Raw genomic sequence first — 17,841 nt, 5'->3', positions numbered from 1 at the left:
CTTGAATACTTGGTTGAAAGCCAGGCTGCACAGAGCAGGGTAGAACTACTTAAAGATTACAAAAGCTGCTGTGTGGTTGAACTGTGGTTGAACATTGTGGTTGAACATGAAACGGATACTGGAGGTCTAGTAATGGGGTGCTGGAAGTCCAAGATAGTCAGGGACAAATAACCTTATTAATACCTCCTTAACAACTTGGATATTCAGCTGAGGCAGCACAAAGGTTTCACCCCCCAAAAGTAGCTCACCTCACGAAGGACCACATCTTATAGTAAGGCCTATTCTACACATGTTTTATCAAAGCCTGAAACAAGTTCTACGTAGAAGACTTCGCAGAGAGTTTGCAGGGTGAGTCCCATCAAGGTAGAAGACTTTGAGAAACATCATGGGCTTTCCACATATCACCCTAACAAAGCATAAAAACAAGTATTCATGAGTTTAAGATGACCAGACAACAACTCAGTGGCCAACAAGAACAAAAATCAGTGTTTGTCAGAAGCCAACATAATTCAGAGTCTTTACAGTATAGCATCTACGATGTCTAGTAAAGAAAAAAAGATATATTCGACATGAAAACAAGAAAGTGTTACCCTTAGTCAAGAAAAAAGAAAAAAACATACACATTCCAAACCAACTCCATGGTAGCCCAAATGTTGTCTTTATTAAACAAAAACTTTAAAGCACAGATTATATAGACTTTCAAAGAATTAAGTGGAGGTGAGAAGATCCCTTGAGCCCGGGAGGTCAAGGTTGCAGTGAAATATTACACCACTGCATTCCAGCCTGAGTGACAGAACGAGATCCTTCTCAAAATAATAATAATAATAATAATAATGAATAAAATAACTTAAAGGAATTAAGTAAAAATAGATTCAGTGAATTAGAGGAAGATGTTAAATGAATGAAAAGATAAATTTCATCAGAGAAGTGGAAACTATTAAAAAAATAGAAATTCAGGAACTGAAAAGAACAAATGAAAAATCTAATGGATGGGCTAAATAGATCAGATATAAGTTAAATTGATGACAAATCATTAGAAGCTACCTAATCTGAAGAACAAGGATTAAATAAAAATTAATAGACCCTAAGGACCTATGGAACAATATCAAGTGTTACATGTAATTTAGGATGCAAGAGGAGAGAGGGTGAAGGGAAATAAAATATTTACAGAAATAAGGACCAGAATTTCCCCAAATTTGATGAAAAACAAAGACTTAAATGTACTTTATGCAGGGTATGTTAAAAGAAACGCACATCCAGACAAAACTTTCTCAATGTGAAACCATTGAGAAAGAGAAAAATCTTGAAATCAACTGGAGAAAAAAATGATGCATTGTTGGAGAACAATGATACCAGTCATCTTTCACTTCTTACCAGAGACAGTGACACCCAGAGAACAAATAAATAAGTTTTATGTGGTGATAGAAAAAAATTTATTCACACAGAATTTTATATCCAGCAAATACATTCTTCAGGAATGAGAGTAAAATAAAAACATTTTATATAAAGGAAAAATGAGATAGTCCATGGCAGCATATCTGCATAGCATTAATGCTAAAGAATGATATTCAGGCCAAAGAGGAATGCTAGCAACTAGAAGCTGGATAGTTAAGAAGTGACAAAAATACAAGAAATGATGGGAAAAAATAGCAAATATGTAAACACAATGTTTTTCTTTCCGTAATTTGATTAAAAGAGAAATGTCTATTTAAAGCAAAACCAATAATATTACATGGTGGAGATTATAAAATATGTAGAAAAAATACTACAACAGTAACACAAAGGATGAGTGGGATGAGTAAATGGAATTCTACCATTGAAAAGATGTTTGTGAAGTAGAACGCATAAAATACGAAGTGGCAAGTATGAAATGGAAAGTAGAAAGTACATAGTGGAACAATATTGATTCCAAGTGAACATTAAGAAGTTAAAGATTTATTCATAGCTAAGAAGAACGAAATGGAGCACTAATAAGAATTCCAAAAGGAAAACAAGAAAGGAACAATAGGAAAAAAAAAAATGGTTTTAAAAAAGCAAAGAAGCAAAAAAGCAAGAAGTATGAAAAAAAGGAAAACAAATAACATAGTAGACTCAAATATGGCCATGTTAATAACTGCATTTCTGTGAATGGACTAATTTCCAATTGCAAGGAAAAGATTGACTGAACAAAAATAATCAGGAATCAAATATATGCTACCTATGAGAAATGCACTTTAAATATGAAGACCTAAACAAGTTAGAACTAAAACTGTAGGAAAAAAAATGTGCAAAGTAAACATAAGGGAAATGAAGTAACGATATTACTATGAGAGAGTTTTGGAAGGAGCATTTCATAAGGACAAAGGGGTCACTTCATGAAGATGTAACAATATAAATGTATGTGCCTCTGATAACAGACCCCAAATTCAGAACGCAAAAGAGCTTATGGCATATCTCAGTGCTCTCAGTCACTCTGATTAAACTCTAGCCTGAGCTTCATTTTGTTCACTTTATATTCTCATATTTCAAGTGTTCTAGTCTTTTCTATAATATTCATAAGTCACTGTCATTTATGGTCCTTTTTCCTTGTATAAATTACACCTTAATAAAAAAACTAATAAATGTAAAACTGCAAGCTTGATAGGATTAGGGAGACTACCACCTAGCTCTTTAAAAAATGTTAAGTGAATTTTGCATGGAGGTTCACAGTTTCCATGATACTTCTGTATCTTGGTGTAGCACCAGCACTTGAGTATAGAATTTACATGCTAATTAAATGAAATATAGTTTTTAAAAAATGCCCTCTCTTAATTATGCTGGCAAAATTGATAATCTTTCCAATTTCTTTGGTTCGTAGGTTGTGCATCAGTAAGCTATTTTATTTGTATCTGTTTTCTACTTTGCCCTACTTTCTTAGATTCAAGTATATAAAAAGGAGACTCAGGGTATCACCAGCTCTGGCTTTGCATCTTTGACGTTTGAGGGAACTTTGGGAGCCCCTATCATACCTCGCACTTCAAGCAAGTATTTTAACTTCACTACTGAGGACCACAAAATGGTAGAAGCCTTACGTGTTTGGGCATCTACTCATATGTCACCGTCTTGGACATTACTAAAATTGTGTGATGTTCAGCCAATGCAGTATTTTGACCTGACTTGTCAGCTCTTGGGCAAAGCAGAAGTGGACGGAGCATCATTTCTTCTAAAGGTACATATTTTTTAATACTGGGAATTATAAGTTAGCACCACTTACATGTCTGCAATGAGCTTGTGTTTCAGCATTCTGATGAGATAAAGCATGCTGTGTATTATACTAGGAACTTAAATTTTAACTATTTTTGACGAGCCTCAATATTCATGCAGCTCTACTCTTGTACCTCTCTAAAATTTTACACTTTCCTTCCAGAGAAATACAGTGTTATCAGATCTACATGTTAAATATAGTATGACTGATGCATTTTTTTAATTTTAGTAGTAATAAGATGTAGACTTGTTTTCTATTATTTCATAGTTTGTAGTCCTATACATGAATATTTCTGTTTCCCTGTCAAGGTCACCTTCCCTCTCATTTATTTACTTTTTTGTCCCGTTGATGTTGGGTTCTCTTCTTAGGTCTTTCACTGCCTACTTCATAGTCATACCGTGGACAGTTTTGAAGCATTTTGCATTACTGTGTTTTGCTTTTAAATCACCAAGATAAAAAAATAACTTAAGACCCATCAAATCTCTGTATATACCTATCCCAGTTTAGAGAGTAACTTCTGGAGAAGCTGGATGTCTGATGTTTTTCTTGCCTGGACATCCTATGGAGGATACATTTGAACAAATGCCTCTTCAGGCCTGCTCCTATGGTTATTTCTCTCTATACTGTCTTTGGAATAATAGGGCAAGAAATGGAGTGCAATGGCACTTGGACAAGTCTTGGAGTTTAGCATTATTATGATTTACTCCTTGCCCATATTAAAAAACAGAGAAGTTAGAAATCATTGAATAAAATACAAAGTTCTAGCAGTTGAAAATAGCACATATACACATATGGAATACTCATATACACATATACTCATATACACATGGAATATTATGAGAAAGTCGTAAATACATGCCCTGCAGAAAGTTAAATAAGTCAAATATGATAAAGCTGAAGCTAAAGCAATATAAAATCAAACAAACTTAGAGCGAATCTTAGGTCAGCCAGTCATACTCTGGCAAAAGTGACATTCTTAACAAATGAGCATTTGCTAACAACTGAACACTTCCTGTGACAAGGACTCTACTACTATGCACTGAGGCATATTCTATCTTTTGACTATGTTTTTAGAAAATTCTTAAATTCTAAGATAAAATGTGCCAACTTTTAGCTGAAATAGTTGAGTCTACATTTTCTCTCTGCAGAAACACAGCATATACCTGCATCCCATTGTAACAGATAACTTTTGGACAAGTGAAAGCCACTGTCATGTAACTGTTAGTTTAAAATACAATATTGAAAAGTCAAAAAAGAGCCCATATAGCCAAGACAATCCTAAGCAAAAAGAACAAAGCTAGAGGCATCATGCTACCTGACTTCAACCTATACTACAAGGCTACAGTAACCAAAAAAGCATTGTACTGCTACCAAAGCAGATATATGGACCAGTGGAACAGAACAGAGGCCTCAGAAATAACGCCACACATCTACAATCGTCTGATCTTTGACAAACCTGACAAAAACAAGCAATGGGGAAAGGATTCCCTATTTAATAAGTGGTGTTGGGAAAACTGGCTAGCCATATGCAGTAAACTGAAACTAGACCCCTTCCTTACACCTTATACAAAAATTAATTCAAGATGGATTAAAGACTTAAACATAAGCCCTAAAACCATAAAAACCCTAGAAGAAAACCTAGGCAATACCATTCAGGACATAGGCATGGGCAAAGACTTTATGACTAAAACAACAAAAGCAATGGCAACAAAAGCCAAAATTGACAAATGAGATCTAATTAAGTTAAAGAGCTTCTGCACAGCAAGAGAAACTATCATCAGAGTGAACAGGCAACCTACAGAATGGGAGAGAATTTTTGCAATCTGTCCATCTGACAAAGGGCTAATATCCAGAATCTACAAGGAACTTAAACTAATTTACAAGAAAAAAACAACCCCATTAAAATGTGGGCAAAGTATATGAACAGACACTTCTCAAAAGAAGACATTTATGCGGCTAACAGACATATGAAAAGAAGTTCGTAATCACTGGTCATTACAGAAATGCAAATCAAAACCACAATGAGATACCATGTCACACCAGTTAGAATGGCAATCATTAAAAAGTCAGGAAACAACATGCTGGAGAGGATGTGGAGAAAAAGGAGCGCTTTTACACTGTTGGTGGGAGTGTAAATTAGTTCAGCCATTGTGGAAGACAGTGTGGCGATTCCTGAAGGATCTAGAACCAGAAATACCATTTAACACTGCAATCCCATTACTGGGTATATGCCCAAAGGATTATAAATCATTCTCCTATAAAGACACATGCACACGTATGTTTATTGCAGCATTATTCACATTAGCAAAGACTGGGAACCAACCCAAATGCCCACGAATGGTAGACTGAATTAAGAAAATGTGGCACATATACACCATGGAATACTATGCAGCCAAAGAAAGGATGAGTTCATATCCTTTGCAAGGACATGGACGAAGCTAGAAACCATCATTCTCAGCCAACTAACACAAGAACGGAAAACCAAACACCGCATGTTCTCACTCATAAGTGGGAGTGGAACAATGAGAACACATGGAGACAGGGAGGGGAACATCACACACTGGGGCCTGTTGTGGGGTAGGGGGCTAGGGGAGAGATAGCGTTAGGAGATATACCTAACGCAGATGATGGGTTGATGGGTACAGCAAACCACTATGGCACGTGTATACCTATGTAACAAACCTGCACATTCTGCACATGTGTCCCAAAACTTCAAGCAAAATTTAAAGAAAAGAATTAGTAAAAGCCTTTCTTACAACAATTTAAGAATAAGCCTCAAAAGTCTTTTTGTACCATTCAACTCAGCAATTTTATTTTCATTATCTTAAGGAAATAATTTAAAATATCTACAAAGATGCATTTAAAAGAATATATTTATCTTTCTTACAGTATAAAAATGAGAATACAGTAGAAAAATTAGAAAAAAAACAAATACTAACAATAGAGAATTGTGTACACTATTTATATAGGATGACCATAAAATAACATTGTAAATGTCACCATAAAATACTTTGTATCCATAAAATGACATTATAGACATACACTTGTTGAGATAGAATGTCATGATAGTCTATTTAGTGATTACTGTAGTTTCATTTACACACTAAAAATGTATATGTACATAGCAAAAATATATTTGGAGGCCTATAAAGCAACATTTTACTGTTTTCAACTCTGGGAAATATGAGTGATTTTTTTTTTCCGGACAGTGATTTTCTTATGTATCAGAAATAATTTTTAAATTGTATTTTTTAATAACAGAGGAGCTAGACATTACTCGATATAACGTCTGGTTACATACAAAATAGTATAATCATTTTCCATCTCAACCTGGGCACAATATTAATATTGGTACCTTTTTTACTAACCACAGTGCATTTATTTTAATTTTTCAGTAGCCGTGGTATACCAATCATTTGCATTAAATATCATTTAATAAATTTGTTGATCTGACATCATTCCATATTTTTCTCTATTCTGTTAATATTATATGTTTTTTTTTCTGAGCAATACTCTCAAATTGAGTTTTCTCTAAGTGTATATATTCTATTTGTTTTAATATCTACAGTATTGGTGCGGCCTTATCTTTTGTGTGTTTTGTTTTATGGTTTTTTTTATATATATATAAATAACCAGGCGTCATTTATAGCCAGAGCTGGTGGGTAATTTGTATGTCTCATCTGTAATACGGTTTGGAGAACAAAAAGCATAATGTGAACCAGAAAATCATCATATAAAGGAAATTATTCAAATTTGCAACATTTACTTCTTTGTATGGAAACATCAGAATAATGCTTTACAACTAATTTAAGAATGAGACTGAATCTCATAAAAATAATTTGATTAATGTCAAAGAAATGTATTACTATTATAATTTTTAGAGCATTCATAATTTTACTAGTTGTATTTATGTGCAAAAATATTTTAATACATATGAGTGTTTTTCAAGATCATTTTGGTTTGTTTTTATTGTATAAAGCACTTGACTCAGGAATATTTAGTCTGAGCTTATGGCAGTGTGACTCTTTTTCTCCTTTACATTCTTCTACATTTTCCACATTACCCATATTTCATATATAGTTCTTTAACAATCAGAAAATAATGTCAAATTTAAAATAGTGCCAATATTCAGAGGCCTAAGTTTAATTACTTTTAAATACTGTTTCCAGGAAAAAACTTTTTAGCACAAGCATTTTTTCAAAAGGATCATAAAACTACTCTACTCTCTTATGGCAGGTATGGGATGGCACCAGAACACCATTTCCATCTTGGAGAGTCTTAATACAAGACCTTGTTCTTGAAGGTGATTTAAGTCACATCCATCGGCTACAAAATCTGACAATAGACATTTTAGTCTACGATAACCATGTTCATGTGGCAAGATCTCTGAAGGTGATGTTGAGTAGGAAAAAATGTTGTTTTATGTTTTTATAAATTATAGTGATTTTTGCTCATGTAAATTTTTTATATATGGTTACATGTATAGGTGATACAGTCTAGAAATTATATTTATTTCTTTGATTTTTAAGTTGTAAAATGTATGTTACAATAAATTATTAAAAGATAAACTTAATGGGTTAGAGCAATTTTTAAAATAATCTTTCTTAAATGTCTTAAAGGTATACATAATTTTACTGTGAAAATAGTATAGAAAAATTTTGTTGTATGAGAATACTGCTTTAGAATGAAAAAGGCTATATAAAATATTGCTAACTTAAATGCTAAGCTTGGTAAACTGGTTTGATAGAATGTAGCTGATAACTTTGTGTTCATTAGTTTAACAAATTGTTAAATTACAATTTGTTATAATTGTAATATTTATATTACAAGTTTATATTATAAGTTTATAATATTATAAATTGGGTGTGTGTATACTGTGTAATTTATAGAATTTGCATACTGTCTTCTGAAATACATTAAGGTGCACAGTTTAGATATGGCAGTACTTAACTATTAACAAAAATTGTAGGGAATTTCTTTTCTCTATTATATCTTTTATTTGAAAGTACTTTTTGTAGTAAAGAATGGTATGATAAATAATAATGCAATAAATAATAAGAGTAACCTTTGCTAGGCACTTCATATGCATTTGTTACTCTCCTATAAGATAGGTGATGGTAGTCATCTCGTTCTACAAATGTGAAATGAGGCACTCAGAGGTTAAATCAGTGGTTCAAGATTCCACAGCTAGTTGGATTGAAGCAGGGTATTTCCCTTACCCCTTCACGGGCAGGAACTGGAGTGCACGGGTGCTGGAACTAGCCAGCCGCTTCAGTGCTGGCAGGGGAGAGCTCCACTCACTCAGACCACAGGAGTGGGAGCATGCAGGTGAGCAGGTGCAGGAGCCAGGGCAAAGGCTTTTGGGCACGGGCAGAAGCAAACTCTGTACTGGCCCCACAGCAGCATCTGAGAGGGTGCCGGTGACCCCTGAAGCCCCAGAGGAAGTGTTACAGTACTGTTTTAGCTCTGTCATCCATGGACAGCTTAAGTGTTAACAGCTCAGTGGAGGGTAGCCGTGACTGACTCACACCACACTTGTGGCACCCGAGCTCTTGTGTAGCATCCAGGAGGAATGAGGTCTCAAGAATAAATTGAAGATGGTAAATGCAGGGGATTTCATTACTGATGAAAGTGGCTCAGTGGGAAGGGGAAGTGAAAAGAGGGTGGTGCAGGAAGGTAGTCTTACCTTGAAGTCTGGCCCTCTCTGGCCAGATTCTTCTCCCAGGTTACACCATCAAGCTGTCCCTCTGAAGTCAAGCTGCTTCTCTCTGACATCCAGCCATAGTGTCTGATGGCCAGCTGCCTCTCTTCCCTCTGCCGGCTGAGCCTGGGGTTTTTATGGGCACAGGATGGCAGGTGGGGTGGGCCATGGGTGGTTTTAGAAAAGACAGCATTTGAGCAGGAAAACAGGGATGTAAGTTCTCACTTTGGGCCATGGTATCAGGCTTTTCAGCTTGAGAGCAGGGTCCTTGCTGGGGACCTGCCCTCTTCTGCATAGAATTTCCCTGCCTCCTGTCCCTATCTGGATGAAGCCAGTGTTTGAATCCACAATGTCTCTTTGCAGAGCTAATCTTTTAAAGCATTAAATGGAAGTGATCTCCATCACAAATATCTTCTAGCCTACTTATAGGAAGTTAAAAGAAAACAGTAAGAGTGAAGATCTGAATTTCAATGCCCAATTTCCCTTTATAAATCAGTGGCCATGGAGTAGCAAATATATCCATTCTACATTCTACTTATTACAAATAAGTTCACCATCAATACTGTTCTGGGTTACAGAAAAAATAGTAATTAGAAAACAAAACAACAACAAACCAAGTAAGTTTACCCAACTCAAATCAATAAATTAGATTAAATCCAGGGTCCAGGAAGATAGTGACTGTACTTTTTTGTCCTCTGTGTGTATATATGCATGCACATACATCTGTGACATATCAGAAAACACTGACTGTTGAAGATATATTTTTGACATTATTTCCCTGAAAGATATTATCTACATTGATTAGTTTATTTCAAAATTAAATATAATGATAAGTTCAGTTCTGGAGGTTTTTTCATAGAGTTCTTTCATAAATAAAATGAATTTACATTTTAGATTAACCTCAGTTCCACACTCTGCATACCTTCCTTCGCCATTTTATTCTCTTCTCTTTCCCTATACTGCTTCCAAACAGGTCTTCCAACATAGGTCTTTCTGTTTCCGCTTTTCCTGCTTTTCTTGTCTTAGTCCTGAACAGCACCTATCACAGTGCTTTCCCTGTAGTGAGGATGAAGTAAGTAATAGCTGCTGCTGAATAAATGAATCAGTGAATGCTGTGGATTTTTTTTCCAGATTCTTTTCTCCTTTTTTATGTTCTGCTTTATTTTGCCCACTAGAGGGTGATATGAGCACACATAATTAAGAAAATGTATGGCACTGTGTTTTCTGTGAAGATATCATAGCATTATATTATTTGTCTGCAATGCATATGAAAATGATTTTTCTCTGTGTAAGTAATATAACTTTAGATTTTTATTTAATACACACTGACATCACATTTATTTGTTTTCTGACAACCTCTGTAACATTTCTTCTTAATTTAGGAACTCTTCACTCACGTGACATTGATATAAATGAATTCTTCTTGGTACTTTCAAGACAACTGTTTAAAATTACGTTTCTGTGTCAAAATACCTGGAACCAGTATGAAAGACTTTTGTTGTATAGGAACAGGAAAAAATGTGTTTTTATTTTAATAAAGAGGACAGTATAATGCAATTATAGAATATAATATAATCAACATCTACAAGTAATGTATTTTAGAGCCCGAATTGCCCTTAACTATTTTCTGAATCTCACTTTTTGTTATATCATTCCCTTAAACATTTTACACAGACCCAGTCACATAAACTGAGATTTCAAATCTTTTGTCTGGAAACTAAAGCTTTACTTTCTAAATCCCTACTCTTATCCAGACACAATTGTTAATTATAAAATATACATGGTCATAATTATGTTTTGGCCTTCAGTAGTTCAACAACTGATTTGGTTGGCTATTTTGAGACATATTCAGGGAATTAAAAATGATAAACCTAAAGAGAAATTCTTGACCGTTTATGACGAATCGTTTGATTATTTCTAAAGGGATAGTCATTTCTCACTAGCCATATTTACTTTGCTTTTTTTTTTTACTGTTTCTAGTTTTTTTTTAGTATTTAAATAGACTTCTGTAGTTGTTTTTTAAACTGTATTTTTATAATTTTTTGGTTGATGTTTCATTTGTATTTTTGGAATCTTAATACTGACAAGATTAACCAATACTTGTTTTTTTATAATAGAGCATCTGGCACATTTCATAGTATTTTTAGTCAAGCTTTTGAAAAAATACAATGCTGCCTCCCTAAGGAATTTTTGATAATAACAACTTATCTTTATGTGAATAACTTATATCTTGGCCTCGAAATTTTGTTACATTAAAAAATACTGTAGTAGACAAGATAGTATAATAAACACCCGTGTGTTCACCTTATTTTTTAAATGTTTTGCCACATTTATTTCAGACACTTTTATATTTTAGGAAATAAAACTCTACACATTGAACCTTCTTTGAGCCCCTGCCTGCTCTGGTTTTTTTTTTTTTTTTTTTTTGCTCTCCTCTCTGTGTCTCCATATGTAGGTTTGTACGTATACCTATGTTTATTATCCTTTTTCTTTATGTATTTTTTGATAGGGTAAAGCCCCCCTCTCATATTCTTTAAAATTGATTTGACTGTTCTCTTTCGTATAAGTTTTTGGATTAGCTTTTCAGAATCCATGAAAGCTTCTGGGAATTTTGATTGAATTGCATAGAATTTAAAATTTAATTTGGAGGAAATTATCATTTTTGTAATATCAAAGCTTTTTGTATGTGAATATCTTTCTCCATGTGTTTAGGCCTTCTTTCAAATCTTTTGTAGATCATACATACATGTGCTGTACTAATATATTTATGTATACATATACACACACATATTTTAAAAGAATCACAAAATAATCCAGTCAAAAAGAATGAGATAAAACTAGAAAATTTTATGTTTTTTCCAATGTCTCACTTTGAAGACTATGAGGAAAATTATTTTTTTCTTTTTTCTTTTTGTGCTTTTCTTCTTTAACTTTCTTTATACTACTCCCTGGCTATGATATAGATGTAAGTGAAAGAGGTCAAAGGAAAGGCTTGTATTTTGTCTGCTCCTTATAAAACCCTTGATTGGTTGGGAAAAAAGATCCTTGGGAATGAAGGAGTAGCACCTGGGAGCGTGGGTTTTCTCCTTACCTCCTTTGCTTATATCCTCCATCAGAAATAAAGAGTAATGAGCGGAAATATAATTAAGAGAAGCTACAATAAGCAGAACTGGAAAGTTGATTTGCTACTCATCTTTTTTTTTTTTAGTGTTTCCTTTTAAAGGATTGAGCCTCCGTAATCTAAAAGTCCAGAATTCTCCTAAATGCAAATCTTTTTGAGTGCCAGTATGAGAGTGACCCCTTTGCTTTCCAATTATTCAGTGTACAAAAATTTTGTGTCATGCACAAAATTATTGAAAATATTATAGAAAATTACTTTCAGGTGATGTGTATAACATATATGTGAAACATAAATGAATTTCGTGTTTAGACTTGGGTCTTATCTCTAAGATAGCTCATTATATATATGCAGATATTCCAAAATCTGTAAATATCTGAAATCTGAAACACTTCTGTTTTCAAGTATTTCAGATAAAGAATATTTAACCTATATAGCTTTTTTGTTATGTAAGATGTCTGTTATTCAATCCTGAACTTGTAGGGGGAAAAAAGTGGTATCCCTATAGTCATCCAGTAGTCAGGAGTGCTATATTTATACAAATGAATTAAATTTCCTTGTTTGTAACTCCTTTTGCTTCTAAATCTTTCTTCATAAATATAAATGTGATTTAGGTTATATAGCTTCTTTTAGGTAGGTGTCAATATCTTTGAATAGCATTCTGCATCTCTGTCATTTGAAATCTCCATTGAAAGAAAAATCTCAGTGGTCTATAATTAAAGACATTTGTAGACTAAGTTTAGCAAAACATCTGAGATTAACTATAGAACATTTAATTCAAAACTCTAATTAGTTAACTCTTACGTTTGAACTCAAAGAGTGTTTCACACTGTGGTGGTGCAGGCACAAATGCAGAAGTTTTCTTTCCATAGAACTTGTAAGATGGAAGATGTTTATTATTTTTCGGTAGTACCATATTTAAAATTTCTTCTTAGCATTCTTGTAATGACAGTATCTTCGGGATCATATTTAATTAATCCTTAAACTAGTTAAAGCAAGGCATTTTCAGAAACCTTAGTCAAACAGAGGGCTTGAATTCCGTTTAGGTAATGGGTTTCTTAGCCATTATATTTTATTGATGCTAAGACACAATATTTTTTCACATTTTAATAGATCTGAAATGGAAATATCTCTTACAGTTGAATGTGTGTGTATATGTATGTGTGTGCACACACGCATATGCATGCACATGTCCATATATTTAGTTTTGATGTAGTGTCCATGCAGCTGATACTCAACCACACTCGTATAGCATACTTTGCAGATACTTTAGTATATTTCCTGACTGGTCAGTGCCCTCATTGACCCCATATTGGTTATTAAAGTTTTAAATATCAGAAGTATTTTAATTTTTCCCCACTTTCTAAATAAAAAATGATCTATTTTTTAGGTTGGAAGCTTTCTTAGAATCTATAGCCTTCATACCAAACTTCAATCAATGAATTCAGAGAATCAGACAATGTTAAGTTTAGAGTTTCATCTTCATGGAGGTACCAGTTATGGTCGGGGAATCAGGGTCTTGCCAGAAAGTAACTCTGATGTGGATCAACTGAAAAAGTAAGCTTTTAGTATTTAGAAAATGTAAATAAGGTATCGATTAAGCCGATTTCTAAGATAATATTGTTCCTGGGGCTTCTGATAGTTCCCTAGCCTTTTGTGCCATTTGCCATGTTTTTAAATAGATGAGCCAAATGAAACAAATCAAATGATTATAGGCTCATATAGCTAAGTAGTAGCAGAGCCAGGGTTATAGTTGAAGTTTTCCAACAGTTTGAATCTGGCTTTTACACTCATGCTTCTCTTCTATCATTTACCACACTCTCCAAGTACAGCAACAAACAGTGGAAACTAGACCTTAGCTAAAGTTTGGAAAATTTGATACATATCTAAGATTCCAAAAATATTTAATTCTCTCATGAAAAAAATGTATTTCTGAAGTGCCACTGATTAAATAGATAACACATGTTTTGGTGTATCACTCTCTTTTAAACTTTTTAAAATTTTTACATGTGCCAGAAAGTAAATAGTATCTTAGACCTGCTATATATTTAGATCTGCTTTTCCCAAGGTATTCCTAGTGAGTACTGTGTGCAGAAGCATTTTGGTCAATATTCTAGAAATTTTAAAAATCTTCATATCTTCAAAGAGAAAACATACTGTTCATTAAATTTAAATAACTTTTGTCTACATTTTAATTCATTGGAATTAGTGTGACATTAAATTAGCTTCTGTTTTATTACTTTTATATCAATTTCACTGATTTTTAATATCATATTTAGCTTCTTGAATCTAGAGTTAGATTGTTCTGACTCAGAATGCCATCCATTAAATTCCCAGTTTATTTTTGTTTGTATTATTTCATCATTCTGCTGTTTCACTTGTATCTTTCTAAACTCAGATTTTTAATTTGAACCCCCAGAAAATCTGATGAAAGCAATAGATCCTTTACTGAAGAATGCATATACATACAAAATTTTATATACAATTTCAATGAATTTCTGGATTTTGTGGGTAGAGCTAAATTTACTATATTGACTTTGTTTTATGCAATTTGAAATTGTATTATTTCAATTATAGGGATTTAGAATCTGCAAATTTGACAGCCAATCAGCATTCAGATGTTATCTGTCAATCAGAACCCGACGACAGCTTTCCAAGTAAGGATAATCTTTAACATTGACAGTTTAGTTCTTGCTAAATAAAATAGTTTTATCAACATGATTCTTTGTAATGTCTTCTCTTTGTCTCTCTTATTAAAAATTTCATGTAGTAGAGGAACATACTAAAATCTTTATCTGTGGCCTATGCCAAAAAGTAAACATGGTTTCTTCCTAAATTATATAATTACGTTTTCAAATTGGGTGGTAGTGATTACTTGATTATGATATATACATATCGTATGTGTGTATTCACAAGAAAATCTGTATTGATTTCATAGACTATTTTGCTTGTCAGTTTTTAAAGGGAACAAAGATTGTTTTTGCCACTTATTTCGCATAACCCAAATACTTTTTGCTCATAGTTATGTTAGATGTATACATAGTTTCTAGTCTTTATTGAATTAATCAGGTATCTAAATACAAAATATTAACAAACAGTGGGATATGTCCTTCTAATATTGTCTGCTTGAATAAGTGACTAGTCAAATCTGAACTTGAACGCTTTCAATGTGCATTGTTTTTTCCTTTACCACTTTGTCTTAATTTCTGGGTTTTTGTTTGTTTAAGAGACAGTGTCTTGCTCTGGCGACCAGGCTGGAATGCAGTGATAGGACCATAGCTCATTGTGGCTTCAAACTCCTGGGCTCAAGCGATATCCTCCCTCCTCAGCCTCCTGAGTAGCAAGGACTTGTAGTCCTGCACATGCCGACATGCCTGGCTTTTTTTACTCTTAATTTTTTAATTTTTTATTTTTTGGTAGAAACAGGATCTCACTATATGTTGCCCAGACTGGTCTCGACCTCCTGGTCTCCTGGTCTCAAGCAATCCTCCTGCCTTAGCCTCCCAAAATTCTGGGATTACAGGCTTGAGCCACCACACCTGGCCTGTCTTAATTTCTACTTCTGCATTTTGGGACCTAGAATCTAGGTCATGTTTCTCTGTTGTTGTTGTTGTTGTTGTTTTCTACCTAACTCCTACCCTGCTATGATCCAAAGAATCATTTTATGAGATTTATTCTCTTTCCATCCCAATAATAAGCATGAAAATTAACATACATTTCTTGGTAGGCATGTAAGTGCCTGCAGGCATTATTATTTAATTCTTTTTTTGTTTGTTTTTTTGTTTTGTTTTTTTTTTTTGAGACAGAGTCTTGCTCTGTCTCCCAGGCTGGAGTGTGGCTGGCGCGATCTCTGCTCACTGCAAGCTCCGCCTCCCGGGTTCAGGGCATTCTCCTGCCTCAGCCTCCCACTAGCTGGGACTACAGGCACCCGCCACCACACCCAGCTAATTTTTTTTTGTATATTTTTAGTAGAGACGGGGTTTCACTGTGTTAGCCAGTATGGTCTCCATCTCCTGACCTCATGATCCACCCGCCTCGGGCTCCCAAAGTGCTGGCATTACAGGCATGGGCCACTGCGCCCGTCCGCATTATTATTTAATTCTAACAACACTCCTATGAGATGACTTATTCTGTCTCCTTTTAACAATGGGAAACTGAGGCTTTGATGGATGAATATCATATAATTTGTCCATAGTTACTTAGCTGTTAACTGATGACAAAGCAAGACACATTCAAGTGCAGGCTTTTTGAGTTTTTGTACATACTTTACATTTATTTTCTTCATTCTCTCTGTTTTAAAACTCTCCTTATTTTAAAATGCTAACAACTTCGTGATAACGTTTTGGCCTGGTGTATGATTACTTGAACTACTATTAGGAAACCAATTTAGTTCAAATGACAAATCACTTGGAGACAGTATAATTTGTAATTGTACTTTATACTTTTTACAATCTCTTTTTCCTTTTAAAATGATTCATTATTTTTAAAGTACACTGTAATATGTGTTACAATATCTAGTTGAATAGCTTTCACTATACCTTTATTCCCTACTCCCTGAGGTAAGATTTAACAGTTTAGTGTGATTCCTTCAATCACTTCATCTTTATACAAGCCTATATACCTATATATAAGCAATATGACTCTTCTCTTTCTCTTAAATTTTTACCAAAATGAAATCACATTATAATAAATAGTTGCTTTCTTCAACAATATATTATAGATCTTTTTTTCTGGGCTAATTCATATGACTCAAATTCATTATAGTTGCATAATAATAATGTTATGCTTTTTTCATTTTTCATTTAATAGATGTTGAGATCATTACCAGTATTTTGCTCTTACAAATAATACTTTAATAAACATCCTTGAATATATGTACTTCCATGTTTTTACTTCTCCACAATAAACTCCTAAAAGTGAGGTCGATGTATCTAAGGTTATGCACATTTTTAAATAGATGCTGCCAGATTATTTACCAAAGGTCATAGAAATTTATATCCAAATAGCAGTGTAGGAGAATATACTTCACTCACACCTTCACAGTATTGGAAGTTAACACTATATGTAATTTTTGACAGTTCAGCAGGTGAAAGGCGTTTTCTTACTTAATTTTCCTGACTACTTGGAAACTTGAAAATCTTACTGTATATTTACGAACGTTTTTAATTCCCTCTTCCTCAGATTTTCTGCTCTTACCCTTTATCTGATTTTCTTTTTTTTTTTTTTTTTTTTTTTGAGACGGAGTCTCGCTCTGTCGCCCAGGCTGGAGTGCAGTGGCGCGATCTCGGCTCACTGCAAGCTCCGCCTCCCAGGTTCACGCCATTCTCCTGCCTCAGCCTCCCGAGTAGCTGGGACTACAGGTGCCTGCCACCACGCCCGGCTAATTTTTTTTGTATTTTTAGTAGAGACGAGGTTTCACCATGTTAGCCAGGATGGTCTCGATCTCCTGACCTCGTGATCCGCCCGCCTCGGCCTCCCAAAGTGCTGGGATTACAGGCGTGAGCCACCGCGCCCGGCCCCTTTATCTGATTTTCTGTTGAATTATATTTTTGTCAGTTTGTGGGCAACCATGTATGTTTTACACATTTTCTTATTTGACCACTTTTATGGTTTCTGCCATTATTTCCATCTCATGTTGTAATGGCCAATATTAATTACTAAATTAGATTTATTGAAATTATACCATGCCAGCTTGAGATGTCCATTCAAGTCCTTTTGACTTGGATTTTTTTTTAATACACTTCAAATATTTTATTTATTTATTTATTTATTTATTTCATGAATTAAATGATATTTATT

General features: G+C 34.0%; 1 protein-coding gene across 9 annotated transcripts in view; it reads left to right on the top strand.

Moving 5' to 3' along the window:
- POT1 (protection of telomeres 1) overlaps positions 1-17,841 on the top strand; it is a 118,287-nt gene that overhangs the window by 68,917 nt on the left and 31,529 nt on the right. For all 9 annotated transcript variants that reach the window (XR_010158982.1, XR_010158983.1, XR_010158984.1 and 6 more), the window contains 4 exons: positions 2,897-3,187; positions 7,460-7,615; positions 13,433-13,599; positions 14,620-14,699. Coding sequence is in view for 6 of the 9 variants with exons in the window: in XM_009454138.5 (XP_009452413.1) it covers positions 2,897-3,187; positions 7,460-7,615; positions 13,433-13,599; positions 14,620-14,699 (694 nt within the window). In the remaining 3 variants the exon portion in view is untranslated. The remainder of the gene's footprint in view (positions 1-2,896; positions 3,188-7,459; positions 7,616-13,432; positions 13,600-14,619; positions 14,700-17,841) is intronic.

Source organism: Pan troglodytes, chromosome 6 (assembly GCF_028858775.2).
Source record: "Pan troglodytes isolate AG18354 chromosome 6, NHGRI_mPanTro3-v2.0_pri, whole genome shotgun sequence".
NCBI classification, from domain to species: domain Eukaryota; kingdom Metazoa; phylum Chordata; class Mammalia; order Primates; family Hominidae; genus Pan; species Pan troglodytes.
The sequence above is the reverse complement of the archived record's forward strand: the minus strand, read 5'-3'. Positions and strand labels throughout refer to the sequence as shown.